Source organism: Lithobates pipiens, unplaced genomic scaffold (genome assembly GCF_037356315.1).
Source record: "Lithobates pipiens isolate NorthernLeopardFrog02 unplaced genomic scaffold, aLitPip1_a1.2 Scaffold_13, whole genome shotgun sequence".
Taxonomy (NCBI): domain Eukaryota; kingdom Metazoa; phylum Chordata; class Amphibia; order Anura; family Ranidae; genus Lithobates; species Lithobates pipiens.
In genome coordinates, this window is record NW_027507718.1 from 460,422,373 (window position 1) to 460,441,433 (window position 19,061).

At 43.8% G+C, this 19,061-nt stretch overlaps 1 protein-coding gene across 4 annotated transcripts in view; it reads right to left on the reverse strand.

Moving 5' to 3' along the window:
- Positions 1–18,795, reverse strand: part of PPP2R2C (protein phosphatase 2 regulatory subunit Bgamma) — a 242,838-nt gene extending 224,043 nt beyond the window's left edge. For all 4 annotated transcript variants that reach the window (XM_077477810.1, XM_077477809.1, XM_077477812.1 and 1 more), the window contains exon 1: positions 18,426–18,795. In XM_077477810.1, the coding sequence (XP_077333936.1) occupies positions 18,426–18,495 (70 nt within the window). In that variant the 5' untranslated portion in view covers positions 18,496–18,795. The remainder of the gene's footprint in view (positions 1–18,425) is intronic.
- Positions 18,796–19,061: the final 266 nt, after the last annotated feature.

The window sequence follows — 19,061 nt, forward strand, 5'->3', positions numbered from 1 at the left end:
GGTCAGTGGCACTTTTAATCCCAAAGAAGAAGTTAAAAACTCTTGTGTTGCAGCGCTTCTGAAATGCTTTTCAGGCGATTTGGAAGTGCTCCCCATTCATTTCAATGGGCAGGTTGTTTTGGGAGTGCTGTATACAGTGCCCCTAAACTGCCCCAAAGATGCTGCTTGCAGGACATTTCCTAACGTACCGCAAGCGCACTGCTCCAGTGTGAAAAATCACACTGAAATGAATGGGAGGCGGTTTTCATGTGCTTTACAGGCCCTATTTCTAGCGCTAAAACACCTGAAAAGCGCCTCAGTATGAAAGAGGTCTAAGACGATTAACTCATGTCTACCGACACCTTTAGAAAAATAAAGTACAAATTACAGCTGTTAAATAAGTAATTCATATGTAGTGTTTTATAAGGGATATAAACAGATTTGTAAAGAAAGATTTATGTTCATTTGTTCAACAAAATGTATAATGAGTAGTTTAACCTATAAATCCACAAAGAGCTTAGATGTATTGTTAGGGCATGTTAAATATCATTTTCCAAGTTGTCTGTAATTAGAAAAATGATACCTTTCCATAATTACCTATTATAGGAAATTATAACTTTGCCTGCAAAGGGGACTGATTCATATACTGTATATACATTATGCTGATGTAGCATCCTCCCAGATAGGGTGTTAGGATGGCTAGTTAAAATTCATTTTTGGCCTCTCTGTAATCAGTGGAGCAACTTGTGATTGATTTAGGCTGTTCTGGGCTTCACCGGTTGCCGGTTTTATTGTTTCTCCCTGCCTTCTGTATGATTCTAGACTGTAATGGGCTGCAAAGGCAAATCAGCAATCGGAATATTTATGTGCCCAGAAGGTGGATGGGGTGCATACAGTGCCTTGAAAAAGTATTCATACCCCTTGAAATTTTCCACATTTTGTCATGTTACAACCAAAAACTTAAATGTATTTTATTGGGATTTTATGTGATAGGCAAACACAAAGTGGCATATATTTCTGAAGTGGAAGGAAAATGATAAATGTTTTTCATTTTTTTTTTTACAAATAAATATGTGAAAAGTGTGGCGTGCACTTGTATTCAGCCCCCTTTACTCTGATACCCCTTAACTAAAATATAGAGTGGTGGAGTCTACCTGAACAACGTGGGAGAAATCAAAGATCACCCGGCCCAACGCACTATTTTTGGGAGCTAAACTAGCAGGGCCATAAAAAAGTTGGCAGTTTTGAAGAAAACTTGGTACCAATTCACTCTGGGATCACGCAGTAATGCGGCACACACTCCTGTGCATTTCCCACGTTTTCCTTGTGTGGTGCATTTTGATAACCTATTCATTTGAATGGGCTGCAAACCACACTGTAATGTAGAAAAAGTAATGCATGCATTACTTTTAAAAGCACGCTGCATCAAACAGGATGGTACTGCGGAACCATGCGATATGGTGCCCACAAATACATTGCGTTTCCAATACACTGGAACCTGCATGCAGATCGAAAAAGGCAGTGTACTCACCAGAAATGCTGGAAACGTGCATGGAATGCACGTTTCCTGCACCACATTCTTTGTGAACCAGCTATTAAAAAAATATAATAACACAAATGCCAATGTAAAAAATATGAACCCAGGTCAGGAATAACTAAAGTTCACAGGTCAGGAGTATATAGCGCAGCATTCACAGGTCAGGAGTATATAGCCCAGCATTAAAGGTCAGGAGCATATAGCCCAGCATTCACAGGTCAGGAGTATATAGCTCAGCATTAACAAGTCAGGAGTATGCAGCTCAGCATTAACATGTCAGGAGTATATAGCCCAGAATTAGCAGGTCAGGAGTATACAGCTCAGCATTAAGAGATCAGGAGTATATAGCCCAGAATTAACAGGTCAGACGTATACAGCTCAGCATTACATGTCAGGAGTATACAGCTCAGCATTACATATCAGGAGTATACAGCTCAGCATTAACAGATCAGGAGTATAAAGCTCAGCATCAACAGGTAAGGAGTATACAGCCCACTAATGTTTGCCCTTCCCTAATGATTAGTTCCTTACCTGCTTATTCAGACATGCTGCTTTCCATCCCCCCCCCCCCCTCACATCTATACCGAGTGCCTGTGTGAGCTGTATAAAATTGGCGGGACGGGTGTGAGAGGAGGATCACACAGGAGTCAGTGTACTGTGTAGCCGTACTGAAGTGTGTGCTGCTCTGCTCAGGATTTGGGAAATAATTGTTTTGACAGTGGGGTCAGCACTGCGTTTTTTGTTTTGTTTTGACAGACGGGTTGCCGACCCCTGATCTAGACGAATGCATTGCCTTCAGAATTCACCTGATTAGTAAATAGAGTCTACCTGTGTGTAATTACATTTCAGTATAAATACAGCTTTTCTGTGAAGCCCTCAGAGGTTTGTTAGTTACCTTAGTGAACAAACAGCATCATGCCAAGGAACACACCAGACGGGTCAGGGATATAGTTGTGGAGAAGTTTAAAGCAGGGTTAGGTTCTAAATAATATCCCAAGCTTTGAACATCTCACTGTTCAATCCATCATCTGAAAATGGAAACAACTGTAAACCTACCAAGACATGGCTGTCCACCCAAACTGACAGGCCTGGCATGGAAAGCATTAATCAGAGAAGCAGCCAAGAGACCCATGGTAACTCTGGGGGAGCTGCAGAGATCCACAGTTCAGGTGGGAGAATCTGCCCACAGAACTATTAGTTGTGCACTCCACAAATCTTGTCTTCATTGAAGAGTGGCAAGAAGAAAGACATTGTTGAAAGCCATAAGACAGGGGTGGCCAACCAGTGGCCCGGGAGCCACATGTGGCCCGCGGAGCCCTTTGATGTGGCCCGCGACCTCCTGCTCTGGAATGGCAGGTTAGCAAGCCCAGATCACAGGTTGATGACCTGTCATACCACAGTATCGGTGTTGTGAATGAAGCTGGTGGTAGAGGAAGAAAACGGCTGCAGAGCAGAGCCCATAAGCCGATGCTTCCTGTACAGTGACGGATTTTGCCAAAGGGCAGAGTCTATGGCAAAGTTCAGTTAACCCACAGGATAGACACAGGTGCACTATGCTGCACCCACGGTGTGGGTAATCATCAGTGTGAAAGCAGTTTAGGCCCTTTTGTCCGTTTACTCCTGCCTGCCTCCAATCCGGTCCTAAAAATCCGATAAAAAAAATAGAAGGGAGTTCGCCCCCTTCCCTCTGGGTGGATCGGATCGGAGGGCCTATAGAGTAGCCGTAACCTGTCATCTGCCAATCCGCTCATTGTGGCCCGCTACTGGTTACCAAGTTGCTTAAGTGGCCCTCGCTCCTAAAAAGGTTGGGCACCCCTGCCATAGGAAGTCCCATTTGTAGTTTACGTGAAGCCATGTGAGGGACGCAGCAAACAGGTGGAAGAAGGTTCTCAGGTCAGATGTGACCAAAATTGAACTTCTTGGCCTAAAAGCAAAATGTTATGTGTAGCGAAAAACTAACACTGCACATCATCCTGAATACACCATCCCCTCCATGAAACATGGTGGTGGCAGCGTTATGTTGTGGGGATGCTTTTCTTCAGCAGGGACAGGAAAGCTGGTCAGAGATGATGGGAAGATGGATGGATCCAAATACAGGGCAATCTTAGAAGAAAACCTGTTAGAGTCTGCAAAAGACTTGAGACTGGGGCATAGGTTCACCTCCCAGCAGGATAAAGACTGTATACATACCGCCAGAGCTACAATGGAATGGTTTAGGTCAAAGCATATTCATGTGTTAGAATAGCCCAGTCAAGGTCTAGACCTAAGTCCAATTGAGAATCTGTGGCAAGAGTTAAAAAAAATGCTGTTCACAGGCTCCCTCCATCCAATCTGACAGAGCTTGAGCTATTTTGCAAAGAAAAATGGGCAAAAAATTCACTCTCTAGATGTGCAAAGCTGGTAGAGACATCCCCAAAAGCCTTGCAACTGTAATTGAAGAGAAAGGTGGTTCTACAAAGAATTGACTCGGTTGGGGGGGGGGGGGGCTGAATACAAATGCACCCCACACTCTTCAGATATTTATTTGTAAAAAATGTTGAAAACCATTTTTCATTTTCCCTCCACTTCACAATTATGTGCCACTTTATGTTGGTCTATCACATAAAATCCTCAAAATGCAATTACGTTGTCAGTGCCAGTGTTTGCTTGGTCTAGGACCCTAGGACATTTCTTATGCTGTTTCAGAGCCACTCATTCCCTGATTTACTACTAAATGGACTGTACTAAGAAGTTTGGACAAACTAAAGAGTGTCCTCTCATTACTGTACAGTGTTGCTGGAGTATCTCATAACTAAAGGGGACCTAAGGGGATCTGCGCTACATTCCACTAAAACATAAGGCACTAAAAAATACAAAGACAATGGCATGCAGTCATGTTGAAACATGAAGGGGCCATCCCTAAACTGTTCCCACAAAGTTGGAAGCATGAAATAATCCAAAATATCTTCATTTGCTGACGCCTTAAGAGTTCCCTTCACTGGAACTAAGGGGCCAAACCCAACCCCTGAAAAACAACCCCACACCATAATACCCCCTCCACCAACTTGACTGGCCTGCACAGTCTTGAGTTCAACCCAATAGATGGGATGAATTAGAGCAGAGACCACGAGCTAGGCCATCTCGTCCACATCAGTGCCTGACCCCACAAATGCACTTCTGGAAGAATGGTCAAACATTCCCATAGACACACTCCTAAACATTGTGGATAGCCATCCCAAAAGAGTTGACACTGTTATAACTGCAAAGGGAGACCAACCCAATATTGAACCCTACGGACTAAGACTGGGAAGCCATTAAAGTTCATGTGCGTGTAAAAGCAGGCACCCCAATACTTTTAATACTTTTGGCAATATAGTGTATATATACACTCATCTAGATGGATGCAACATTGGTCTGATGCTGCATCTGTTCCCCACCGGCTATAAGACCGAGAATTGAGCGATCAAACACTGTTGATCACTCAGCTCTTAGTCTTCAGGCTGCACATCTTTTCAGAGCCTAGACCGGCTCTGTGACTTCAACTGACAGCGGGCTTTATCTTTGGCTTCTCCTTTAAAGTATAACTAAAGGCAAACATTTTTTTTTCTTTTTTTTGTTTTGGATAGAGTGGAGAGGGTTTAGACCACCTGTCAGTTTTTTTTTTTTTTTGCTGTCTGTGTCCCTATTAAGGAGATTCACTCTCTTTAAAGTAAAAGAAGATCCCAAACTTTTAGTTGTCACCAGATGGGGATACTATTTCCAATGACCCTTGTGACAACCTGGCATTCCCTCACGTTGGAGGGATTTCCCCTCACTTCCTGTTTTGGCTATGGGACAGGAAGTGAAGGACAATCTCTCCAATGGGACATGGATGGCAAAAAAAAAGGGGTTATAGCCTTCCCTTACTCTATCCAAAATAGATATCAAGTTTTTTCTTGTTCTGTAAGTTCTAATTTAACCACTTAACAACCGGCCCATAGCCGAATGACGGCTACAGGGCGGTTGTTTAACTCTGGGAGGATGTCATATGACATCCTCCCAGAATTCCGCTCTCGCGCGCCCCCTGGGGCGCGCACTCGAGAGCATCCGTGACCGCCGGGTCCACAGGACCCGGCGCATCACGGATCACGGTAAACGGCCGCTCATCGCGGCCGTTTACCACGTGATCGCTCCGTCAAATGACGGAGTGATCACTTGTAAACAAACCGGCGTCATCTTATGACGCCGGTTCCTCCCTCCCCCTCTCTGTACCGATCGGTACAGCGGAGGGGGAAGAGATCGGTGTCAGCAGCGATGTGGGCTGCATCTGCAGTGCCCACATCGCTGCTCACCGAAAATTAACCCCTCAATTCCCTGCCATTACTCTGCATTACTCTAAAATACTCTGCAATACTCTGCAATACTCTAAAATACTGTGCAATACTCTGCATTACTGTGCAATACTCTGCATTACTGTGCAATACTCTGCATTACTCTGCATTACTGTGCAATACTCTGCATTACTGTGCAATACTCTGCATTACTGTGCATTACTCTGCATTACTTTGCATTACTGTGCATTACTCTGCATTACTGTGCAATACTCTGCATTACTCTGCATTACTGTGCAATACTCTGCATCACTTTGCATTACTCTGGATTACTCTGGATTACTCTGCATCACTCTGCAATACTCTGCAACACTCTGCAACACCCGCAAATACCTTGCAACACTCTGCAATGCTCTGCAACACCTGCCAATACCCTGCAACACTCTGCAATGCTCTGCAACACCCCGCCAATACCCTGCAACACTCTGCAATGCTCTGCAACACCCGCCAATATCCTGCAATGCTCTGCAACGCAATACTCTGCAACGCAATACTCTGAGATACCCAGCCATAGTCGGTGATACCCTGCAATACCCAGCCATAGACATCCCCAGCCCCCTCCCGCCGCCCTCCGGTGCTTCTACCGACTCGCCAATACGATCAAAGCCAGAATCTTTTTTTTTTTTCAGGCTTTCCAGCTTAGAGGTGAGATGCAGGGTCTTATTGACCCCATATCTCACTGTAAAGAGGACCTGTCATGCCATATTCCTATTACAAGGGATGTTTACATTCCTTGTAATAGGACTAAAAGTGATCAAAAAATTTATTTTTGGGGAAAAAAATGTCAAACTAAAATAAATAAAGTAAAATGAACAATAAAAAAAAAAATTTTTTTTTAAAGCGCCCCTGTCCCCATGTGCTCGCATGCAGAAGCGAACGCATACGTAAGTCCCGCCCACATATGAAAACGGTGTTCAAACCACACATGTGAGGTATCGCTGCGAACGTTAGAGTGAGAGCAATAATTCTAGCCCTAGACCTCCTCTGTAACTCAAAACATATAACCAGTAAAAAAAAATGTAATCATCGCCTATGGGGATTTTTAAGTAGCGACGTTTGGCGCCATTCCACGAGCGTGTGCAATTTTGAAGAGTGACATGTTAGGTATCTATTTACTCAGCATAACTTCATCTTTCACATTATGCAAAAATTGGGTTAACTTTACTGTGTTTTTTTTTTTTTTTAAGCACAAAACTGTTTTTTTTTTCAAAAAAAAAAGCATTCGAAAAATTGCTGCGCAAATACCGTGGAAGATAAAAAGTTGCAACGACCACCATTGTATTCTCCAGGGTGTTTGCTAAAAAAACATATATATAATGTTTTGGGATTCTATGTAATTTTTTAGCAAATAAATGATGATTTTTACATGTAGGAAAGAAATGTCAGAATTGTCCTGGGTGCTCCAGAACACCTGATGGCGCTCCCTGCATGTTAGGCCTCTGTATGTGGCCACACTGTAATTTGTGGTATGCATATGCTGTGTGTGAGAAATAAACTGATAATATGACAATTTTGTGAAAAAAAAAAAAAAAAAGTAAAAAAAATCTTGATTTTGCAAAGAATTGTGGGAAAAAATGACAACTTCAAAAAACTCACCATGCCTCTTACTAAATACCTTGGAATGTGTTCTTTCCAAAAAGGGGTCATTTGGGGGTATTTTTACTTTTCTGGCATGTTAGGGTCTCAAGAAATGAGATAGGCCGTCAGTACTTCAGGTGTGACCAATTTTCAGATATTGGCACCATAGCTTGTGGACTCTATAACTTTCACAAAGACCAAATAATATCCACCAATTTGTACTTATTTTTACCAAAGATATGTAGTAGTATAAATTTTGGCCAAAATTTATGAAGAAAAAATTACTAATCTGCTAAATTTTATAAAAGAAACAAAGAAAAATTCATTTTTTTACAGAATTTTCTGTATTTTTTCTTTTATAGCACAAAAAATAAAAAACCGAGCGGTGATTAAATACCACCAAAAGAAAGCTCCATTTGTGTGAAAAAAAGGACAAAAATTTCATATAGGTCCAGTGTTGCATGACTGAGTAATTGTCATTCAAAATATGAGAGCACCGAAAGCTGAAAATTGGTCTGGTTATTAAGGGTGTTTAAGTGCCCAGTGGTCAAGTGGTTAAAGAGGAACTAAACCCTGGTGGGTTTTACTCCCTCTTTATTTCCCTGCAAAGGTAAAACATAATGGGCTACTATGCATCACATAGCAGCCCATTATGTGTCACTTACCTGATGCCGAAGCCTGCACTGTCACCGTTGTCCCCATGAGCAGGGAGCTTCCATCTTCGCCCCTCTTCCTTCCGGGGGGGGCGCAAACTCCGGCTCTGTGACTGGCCAGAGTCGCGTGACGTCACTCCCGTGCATGCGTCGTAGTCATCTGTGATTGTCTTTTTAGTAAATATCTCCTAAACCGTGGAGGTTTAGGAGATATTTCAAGCACCTATAGGTAATCCTTAATATAGGCTTACCTGTAGGTAAAAGTGGTTGTACAGGGTGTACAACCACTTTAACAGCCTTACTTTAGATTTAATCTCATTAATCATTTGCCTAGAGAAATTAGTTGCATGAACATTTATGATTACTATTTCACATGCTTTTCCTTGTCCCTTACAGACCACTCTGACCTACAGGTAAGCCTAGATTAAGGCTTACCTGTAGGTCTAAGAAATATCTCCTAAACCTACATGGTTTAGGAGATATTTGCAAAATGACAGGCACCGCTGTCTACGGCACATGCGCCGTTGATAGCGGCATGCTGGCGCACTGAGAATGCTGCTGCTAATGGCTATATGCCGTTAGCAGAGCCGTTTTTAAGGCAGGGCAAAAGGAGCAGCTGCCCTGAGCCCTGTCATTGTTGTGGGGCCCAAAGCAGCTGCCTCATACTTGCCAACTATCCTGGTTTAAATTCCCTCACCCCTTGAGGTTTTAGTCCTGTGCTGTGTCCAATATCTCAGTGTGAAGTGCTGCCCAGCTCTGCCCTATTGTTGTGTACAGATGACTCACCTGCATACCCTGTGTTTACATGTAAATTACCGGCATTCATATGTAAATAGAGGTGGCCGGTGGCACTGTTATGTATATCATGCCCACCTGAGGTCATATCCACAGTAATCTCTAGCAACCACTCAACAAGCAGAAATCATGTGCTGTAACTTCTAGCAACTAACCAGTGAGCTGTAATGTTTTCTGTAACCTCTAGCAACCAGTCAATGAGCAGTAATGATACACTGCAACCTCTGGCAACCAATCGCAATAGCTGCTTGATCTGATTCAGTAATCTGATTTCGAATCTAGCTGCTATTTATAGTATGTCTCAGAGCAGGTGGAGAGCGAAACTGCATGGGGAGGGGAGCCCCCAATAAAAGTTTTGCCAAGGTTCCAATCAATATTAAAGATGGCCCTGGCCGTTAGTGGTGGCTCTCGTGCACATGCGCGGGAGTGACATAATCGCGGCTCCAGCCAATCACAGCGCCAGAGCCACGATACCCAGAAAGAAGATGGACGCTCCGTGGAAGAGGGGACAGCGGTGACTTCGCTGGCTCCTGTGTCAGGTAAGTGACACATAATGGACTACTATGCGATGCACAGTAGCCCATTATGTTTTACCTTTGCAGGGAAACAAAGAGGAAGTAAAACCATCAGGGTTTACTTCCTCTTTAAATAGTGTATGCTATCTGCATCACTTGCTGACACCGATTATGCCCATGTTGTTTACATAATCTGATGTTGCTCATCCCCTTATGCTGGTTTAGTACTTTCATTTTTTCTATATTTTTCTGTGTATGTGCAATTTACCTTTTTTGATACTATTAAAAATAAAATTTCTAATCAAATCGTTTCACAGTCTGTGCCTTTAAAGTCCCACCCTAAGGGGATATCTGTATTTTCACATGCTTTTCCTAAGAAATGTCATGCATAATGCCCCACTTTCCCTGTAATGCCAAGGCAAGAGCAATTGCACTACACTGGATGTGACAGTTCAAACAGAATAGTGATGAGAATTCGGATGAATTGCTGCAGCGTCCATGAAAAGTTTTCAGAAGCTAGTGCCGTTAGCTGTTTTAAGTTCCCAGAAAAGGTGAACACTTGAAATCCACCAGGGCAGCCATTGTCCACAGAAACAAATGAATTTAGGAAGTAACCAGGTGTGTTGGAGCCCATCACCAGCAACAATCACCAGCAAAGTCTATATGCAATGGAATGCTCTGGAACTCAACCACTTACGCTAGGTTCACACCTTAGTGTTTTTGCAGCCTGCGCTTGCGCAGTCACGGCAGCCCATTCAAATGAATGGGCTGCCATGCCTGCATTTTCACAAAAATGCAGCCGCAGGGAATTTGCATTGGCCTCTCTGCAATTCCTACTCTCGCAAATGCGCTACGAGATGAGCGGAGATGCGTGGCAGCCCTGCGTGTCTCCTAAAAGCAGCGCAATTTGGCTGCAGGTGGTTGCAGGTGAGGGAACAGATGCGATTCCCTCATTCGCAGCCACATGTATGAGTGTGAACCAAGAATTAGGCAACATTCACACAACCTCATGGGTGCGGATAAGTTGCTGTGTTCAGGGGTGGATAAACGCAGCTCTGGAAGCAGTAACGCTTTGCTATGACCGCATGCAAACTAGCTGCTTAGGTGCAATTTGTGTATGGCCAGAACTCTGCAGAAACACTCTCCCTGAACGCACACTGCTGCACAAATAACAAAAAGCATGAATATACAGAGGCAAAAAGCGTGAACCTAGCTTGAAAAGAATATTAAAGCCCCAGACACACTATCAGTTTTTCTGCTGAGTTTTTCCTTCAGATTTACCAAAACCATAAAATATGAAGTCAAACCTTAGAAGTTTCAATTTGTATGCTATCAGGTAGGCCCTTGCTCTACATGGTTTTGGTAAACCTGAAGGAAACAATCAGCAGAAAATCGGATAGTGTGTATGGGGCATAAGAGGTAAGTGCTGGGATCTGCAGCACTATATGCCTTTTACATTTGAGGGTTTAAAGTGGATGTAAACCCAATTCATGAAATTTGACCTGGGCACATATAGAGTACTGTTTTCTTATCTCTCTCCAAACCCCTGAGTCAAGTGTGCTTCTGCTATTTCGTTCTTCTGTTATCAGCATGATCATTTCTGACAAGTTCTCTGAGATGGGAGATAACAGCAGCTGAAAATGTGTGTGGTGGGGGGTTGCTATAAATAAATTAGCAGGGAGCTTGTCTTGTCACAGCACAGCTCTGAAAGTATCTTTGTTCTTCTACCTATGTGGAGGGGGGGGGGTGCATTTCCTCCAATCAGCTGTCTCCCAGTGTAAGCCAAGAATACACTCCTACAGCTGAATGAGGAAGTGAAAATTCTAAACCGATGTAAGAATTCCAAAGAATATAGAAAGGGAAAGGCAGCAGATATACATGTAAAACTTATGTAGGGAGATTTATCTCATCCCTGTGTATCATCTGAGGCTGTTCACTTCATTGGGTATATGTGAGAGTTTACATCCACTTTAATAACACTTTACATATAGTAATTCACAGCAATCAATCACAATCCTAACTAGTCTAGACCTAAACTTGCCTGTCAAACATTTCCCTCCAGGGCTGTGCTGTCCCACTAGTTACAGGCGCTTCCATCTTCTCCTGATCTTTCTTCCAGGTTTGGACTGGTCGGTCATTTACTTGGCAGGGCCACAATGACATCACTCCTGCGAATGCGCTTAGCAGTCTCATCATCACAGCACAAAAAGGTGCCCTAAATGTATGTTTAACTGCACAGGGAGATGATTCAGGTTAAGTGTATGGTTATTAAAGCAGGAGTTGAAATTTTTAAGATGCTCTGGCTAATTGGTTTCTGGGAGTCCATTCCCACTCTATGGATTATGTGCATTTTCTATGGCTGTTATAGGCACACTAAGCTTTAGACCAGAATAGAGCAGCTACCTCTGCATGTGGTTCAATATTCTCTGCAATGTACTGCACCATATACATTATATGCGGTCTGCATTATTTACAGAACTAATACTTCTACTGTCACCCATCCATCCAAGATGGCGCCTCTGTGTGACTGCCCTGTACCCTTCCCTCGTCAGTTCTTATGTCTTTTCACCTGAGCATCCCAAGGTGGCCAGGAAATTTTGAAATAAGAAAATAAAAAAGGAACTCACAAATTACAGAATTCTGGTTTGCAGTTGCACCTTCCTACTCTACTGACTTTGGAACTGACCTAATCATGTATAATGGAAAATCCTGTATTATAGGCCGCTGATCTATAAATAGAACACTCTTTTGAAATTTTTCCCCAAGTGTCTTATGGTAAATAAAGCCCTGGATCTATGAATAGAACAATAATATTGTGATTCATGCACCCTAAATATGTGGCCCCTGAGATTCTGTTGAGACATCATGCTGCCCTTGGTACATCTAGGGTGACACCCTATTGTACAAGCTCCTTGACTTGGTATGAGATTCATTTAGTTCAAATTACGGCTAGAGTATGCTACTGGAGGCAGCTTGTGGCCACTATTAAGAACCTTCTGACGCCTCTCAAAATCCCTGCACTTCCCTACAACTCTTTCTTAAAGCCCAACTACATGAATTAGGTAAAATCCACCCACACTGGCTTATCCCCAACACTGCAAAGATAAATGCTCCTTAGGTCTAGGGGAAGCTAAAGAGGCAGTATTAGCTAACTTACACCCACTTCAGCTGCTCCAGCACTCCCTTGCTCTGGTGTTCTAAGAGGTCCCTTTGTATCATTATGTACAATGCAGGGCTATGAATCCTGCATTGTTAATGAAGAAACAAGCAGCACCTTAGGCTGGATTCACACCTATGCTTTTTTAGTGCTTTTTGCATTTTGCAGATTTGCACTGTGCTCCATTTAACATTGTTTCCTATGGAACACGTTCTGTAGTGCAAATCTGCAAAATGCAAAAAAGCACTAGAAATGCATAGGTGTGAATCCAGCCTTACACCTTATTCTGACACCATTAAACTAAATTAGCAGGTAACCTTTGCACTGTGAGGCAGAGCACCTTTGGAAGGTTAAACTTTGTCTAATTCCTAGAGTTGGACTGTAAACTAACCACAAATTCCCAGAAGTGGCAAATTGAGGAAAACAAAAATAGTAAAAAACAGGGTCTCAGTTTTCCAATTTTGGGGCTTTATGCTGTCAATTTCTGCCATTATGGTAAATACAGTCCTGGTGTCACCAGTTGAAAGATAACTTAACAACTGTACATTTCTACAGAACCAATTTCTGGGTACAGCTAAGCCCCATACACACAATCAGATTTTCTGCTGAATTTTTTCCTTCAGATTTACCAAAACCATATAATATGAGGTCAAACCTTAGGAGTTTCAATGTGTAGGCAATCAGGCAGGCCCTTGTACTACACTGTTTTGCTAAATCTGAAGTCAAAATCAGCAGAAAATCTGATAGTGTGCATGGGGCTTTAGAGTAGGAGTTTGCTGTTAGATAGAGAAGAAGGGGGCAAGGTCAGGTAAGTTTATAGCAAATAATGGGCAGCCTGATCTACCTTCTTCAACCAGCCTTGAGTACAACACCAAGAGTTGAGTGCTGGAGGCCACCGCACCAACCCTGCGCAGGCCAGACCGTTTAAACTGCATCTGCCCCTCTTATGAATTACCCTTTTCCATGTACAATTTTGCCCCGTACACACGAGCGGACTTTTCGACATCCAAACTCCGACGGACTGAGTCCGGCGGACTATCCGATCGTGTGTGGGCTGCAACGGACTTTAGCGAAGCTAAAGTCTGACGGACTTTAGAAATGAAGCATGCTTTAAATTTTCCCGACGGAACTCCGCCGGACCCGGTCCCCTTTGAAAAATCCGCTCGTGTGTGTGCTACTCCGACGGACTAAAACCGACGCTAGGGCAGCTATTGGCTACTGTCTAGGAACTTCCTACGTCGAATCCAGTCGTACGTCATCACGTTCGACTCCGTCGGAGTTTGGTGTGATGGTGTGTGGTCAAGTCCGTTCGGTCGAAAAGTCCGCCAGAACTCCGTCGGAACTCCGGCGGAACTCCTTTGGAGGTCTGTCAGACTTAATCCCTCTCGTGTGTACGGGGCATTTGGAATAGGATTGCTTTCTATTTGCAGTCCTGCAATTGTTTGTAAAAGCACAGTTGTCTTTCAATATTTGGAACCCCCAGAATATCAATAATGACATTCATTCTGCTAGATTCCATTGTGTCCTTCTCCTGAGAGCCAGAAACTATGCCGCCATTCAGCTTATAGATTGTACACTGGGGATTCCTATCTTGTGATAGAAGAGTAGGCAACCTATTCCTTAATTTATCTCCTCCTTGCTGCTGGATATTTTATTACCACTTCTCTCTAATCTCCGGCAAAACCAACCATGAGCTGCTTACATCTATGACGAGCTACGCCACCTTTTGCAATCAGCGTCCCTGAATTTAATACAGAACAATTAGATGATTACTTTATCCGCCAGTCCTGCACACAGCTTAGCCATAGCGCTTAAAAATAAGGTCGTTGAAAATTCATGAGGCAAATCTTGCCATATATATCATTATATTGGAATAACCGCACATACGCATCCCCAAAGGAGACGTAGATTATACAATGTTACGTTTCTATTAAAATACATAGGCTGCTGCTGCTAATACCGCCCAAGCCTGAAAGGCAAAGTATAATCCACCTACATCTTCCCTTGAACCTGAATATATTTCTGTCTGCAGGAATTAACCTCTTTAGTACCGGATGGATTGGCGATGGCACCCTGCAGCACTGGTGCCCTGGATGAAATTTCTACCTGGGACACTACCAGTATCTTCTTTGTGTAGGTTTGTAATTATGGCAGGACCATTAGACTGTAAACTCCTTTCAGCGGGGACTGTTGTGAAAGCTTTGATGCCCCCGCACTGTTAAACCCACCTATAGATGACTAGGTTCCTATCTAAAACTAGTGTGGGTGCCGCTAGGACAGCTGCAGGTTACATGGGACTGTAGGCTCCAGGGGCCCCTACCCATGGCAAGGGCTTCATCCCATGATCTTCTGCATCTGCTAGATCAAATGCTGCATCTGATCGATAGAATGTAATTAAAGTAGCGGTAAGGTTCAGACATGCAAGATTGTAAGCTGTTCAACCCACCTACAGATGAATGAGCTCCTATCTAAAACTAGTGTGGGTGCTGCTATGCCTACTTCAAGTTACATTAGTGTAAGTGTTAGTGTAAGCTCCTTGGACAACTGCCCATAGTCCTATGTAAAGGATAAATCACAAGAGTGATCTTCTGTATCTGCTAGATAGAATGCCGCATCTTATTGACAAGGCGCAATTAAATCAGTGGCAACTGCAATTCTGCACCTTAAATTCCCCACTGTAGTTTAGACTTTAGACCTATTAGTTAGTGTAGTTTAGCGCTATATGATTTCATTAAAAAGGATGCCATTCACTGCTATATCCCTCCTGGCATGCAATAAAGCCATGGTCGATAGGATGCAAATGAAGTGGTAAACGCATACGATTCTGCACCTGATGCCGCATACACACGATCGAATTGTCCGGCGGAACTGGTCCGGCAAGCAATCCGGCAAACAATCCGCCGGACTTTATAACGAACGGACTTGGCCACACACGGACACTCCAAAAGTCCGGCGATTGCTAACGCGAAGACGTATATCGCGTACGACGGGACTAGAAAAAGGAAGTTCAATAGCCAGTAGCCAATAGCTTCCTTCTCATACTTTCTTCAGAGCATGCGACATTCTTAGTCTGCCGGACTAGCACACTGGCGAACGGTTTGTCCGCTGAAAGCCAAGCCTGGCGGACATATTTTGAGTCAAAACTACTTTCTAACTCCCCTGGACTTTTACGATGAAAAAGTCAGCTGGAGCCCACACGCGATCGAATTGTTCGGCGTACTGTGGTCCGACGGACTTCAATTCGATCGTGTGCACGCGGGCATAAGATGCCCCAGTGTAGTTTATTTAAATGATAGGACGCAATTACAATTGGCTTTACATTCTATGCCTAAAGCACACCACTGTACCCTTATTCTTTAGTGTTACACTAGATCAGACTTTTTTAACCTTTTAACCCTAGAGGAACCCCAAAAATAATTTTCAGGTCTCAAGGAACCCTTACTAAAACCAATTTATCAGGGGTCAATGGGAACAATGCCCCTTATAGTGGTGGCCAATAGGAGGAATGTCCCACTTAAATTGGTGCTCAGAATGCCACCATTAAAGACAGCTGAAAAGATATTTGGTGTCATGCTGTTGGCTTTGCTAAGTGATGCTGAACCTTGAACTCTGTAGGCACCATCAAAAAGATGGTTCATCAGCCACAACCCAAGGAACCCCCTAGCAACCTCTGGAGGAACCCCAGGGTTCCACGGAACCCTGGTTGAGAATGGCTGTCCTAGATAATAAAAAAAAGGGTGCTAATCATTGCTAGGCCCCTCTTGGCACTGTATAAACCCATGAACGAGAGGGCGCAATTAAAGTTGTGCTTATTGCATTTAAACTCTGCACTTAAAACTCGCCAGTATATATATTATATCTATCTAGCACAATTCTGAATCTAAAGTTCGCCAGTGTAGTTGAGCCCTATATAGTTAAATAAAAAATAAAAAAAGCCCGGGGCCGTCACTGCTAGGTCCCTCTTGGCACTGCAGCACTGAACTCCTGATCAATAGGATGCAATTAAAGCGATGGCAACTGCATTTCAACGTGCACAATTTTGTGGCTAAAGCCTGACAGTGTATTTGTGCCCTATACAATTAAATCTGTAAAAAAAAAAAAAATACCAGTCATTGACAGGTCCCTGTTGGCAGTGTATGAAACCCTGATCCATAGAACAAGATTAAAGCAATAACAACTGCATATAAATGTGCCCAATCCTGCACCTAAAACTTGCCTGTATGTGTATTAATATTTCCTCCCCCACGTACCCCTTCACCTGACTTCTCTGTCAAGATCAATGGCACATCTATCAGTCCATCCCCACATGCCAAGGTGCTAGGGGTAACCTTAGACTCCGAACTGTCCTTTCAGGCCCACATACAAGCCCTGTCCAAATCATGCCGCCTTAGCCTCCGCAACATTTCCAGAATACGCCCCTTTTTAACTAATGACACCACCAAGCTTCTAATTCACTCCCTGGTCATCTCTCGCCTCGACTACTGCAACTCCCTCCTCGTTGGATTACCTTTACATAGGCTATCCCCCCTCCAGTCCATAATGAATGCCGCTGCCAGACTCATCCACCTTACCAGCCATTCAGTGTCCTCCACCCCTCTCTGCCAATCCCTGCACTGGCTTCCACTCACCCAACGAATAAAATTCAAAGTACTAACAATAATTTACAAAGCCATCCATAACTCTGCCCCCAGCTACATCACTGACCTGGTCCCAAAATACCAACCAAACCGCCCTCTTCGGTCATCTCAAGACCTCCTGCTCTCTAGCTCCCTTGTCCCCTCCTCCCATGCTCGCCTCCAGGATTTCTCCAGAGCTTCTCCTATCCTCTGGAACTCCCTACCCCAATCTGTCCGACTGTCCCCTAATCTATCCATCTTTAGACGATCCCTGAAAACCCTTCTCTTCAAAGAAGCCTATCCTGCTTCTAACTAACACTGTTTTACTTCCCCCATCAGCTCATCCCCCACAGTAATTACCTCCTGTATCAATTGACCCTTCCTTTTTAGATTGTAAGCTCTAACGAGCAGGGCCCTCTTATTCCTCTTGTGCCAAATTGTAATGTAAATGTAATGTCTGCCCTTATGTTGTAAAGCGCTGAGCAAACTGTTGGCGCTATATAAAACCTGTATAATAATAATAATAATAATATATATATATATATATATATATATATATATATATACACACACACACACACACACATGCATATATATATATATACACTATAGTTGAGCCCTAAATCGGGGCTGGGTGATGCCAGTCATTGATAGGTCCCTCCTGGCACTGTACCAACCCCCTGATCTATAGGAAGCAATTTAAAGCGAAGGTAACTGCATTTAAATTCTGCGCCTAACCTCCCCTGTGTAATTGATCCCACAGCCCTACATAAATAAACGTATAAAATAAGGATGCCAGCCATCGGTAGGTCCCTGTTGGCACTGTATGAGCTCCTGATCTTTAGGACGTGATTAAATTGATGGCAACCGCGTTTCAAGGCGCGCAATTCTGCACCCAAAACTTGCCTGTGCAGTTGAGCCCTATATAATTAAATCTCTAAAAAAGGGTGCCAGTCATTGCTAGGTCCCTCTTGGCACAAGATGAAGCCCTGATCCATTGGGCGCAAATAAATAGGTTTCAATTCTGCACCTAACCCTGATCCCACAGCCCAATAGAATGAAATGTATAAGATAAAGAAGATGCCAGTTATTGCTAGGTGCCTGTTGGCACTGAATGCATGCAGCTGATCCTTGCATAAATGAATAGGTTGCAGATAAGGGGACTACCATGACAAGACACACATAGAGCACAAGGACTGGCACAGATGGGGGGGGGGGCACAGAGGGGGGGGGGGGGGAGGGTTACCTTCAGTCACATAGTTATGGTCCCGGAGAAAGCTATGGTTAATTTTTCGGGTGTCCACGTCCTCGCCCATTGACAGCAGGATATGTCAGCATGCCTCTCCGCAGCGGACTGATGGAATCAGCAGAGGTCGCCGCAAGAGCAACATCCATACTGGTACAGGCTAGCAGAGGAGAGAGCAGCGAGCCACCGAGACCAGCGTCATCCTCATCCCCAGCATCCCGTCCATGCAGCACGATGACAAGGACAGCACACGGGTGCTGAAGAGGCGGAGATCGTGCTGGGTGAATGAGGCCACTGCAGAACCCGAGCAACCGCTGCTTGTCACTTCTTCTTCTTCTATGCTGCTGTCATCTGCTTCCTTCTCTGCAGCATCACAGCTCGCCCCTCCCCAGCAGCTTCTTCTGGCCCAACCACACAGGAGGAGACATGGCTCTGCAGGGACTGCTCTCCTGTCTCATGTGTGTGCTGGGGGCATGCAAGTTTTCTCACTGCCTGCCTGCTCAGTACATAAGGGATTTCTGCCAATTCTATCATCTAGTCCACCCATGTAGACTACACATCCATTCATGGCATATATATTCAGCATATACAAAAAAAAAAAAAAAGACTATTCTCAAAGAATAAGGAAAAAAAACA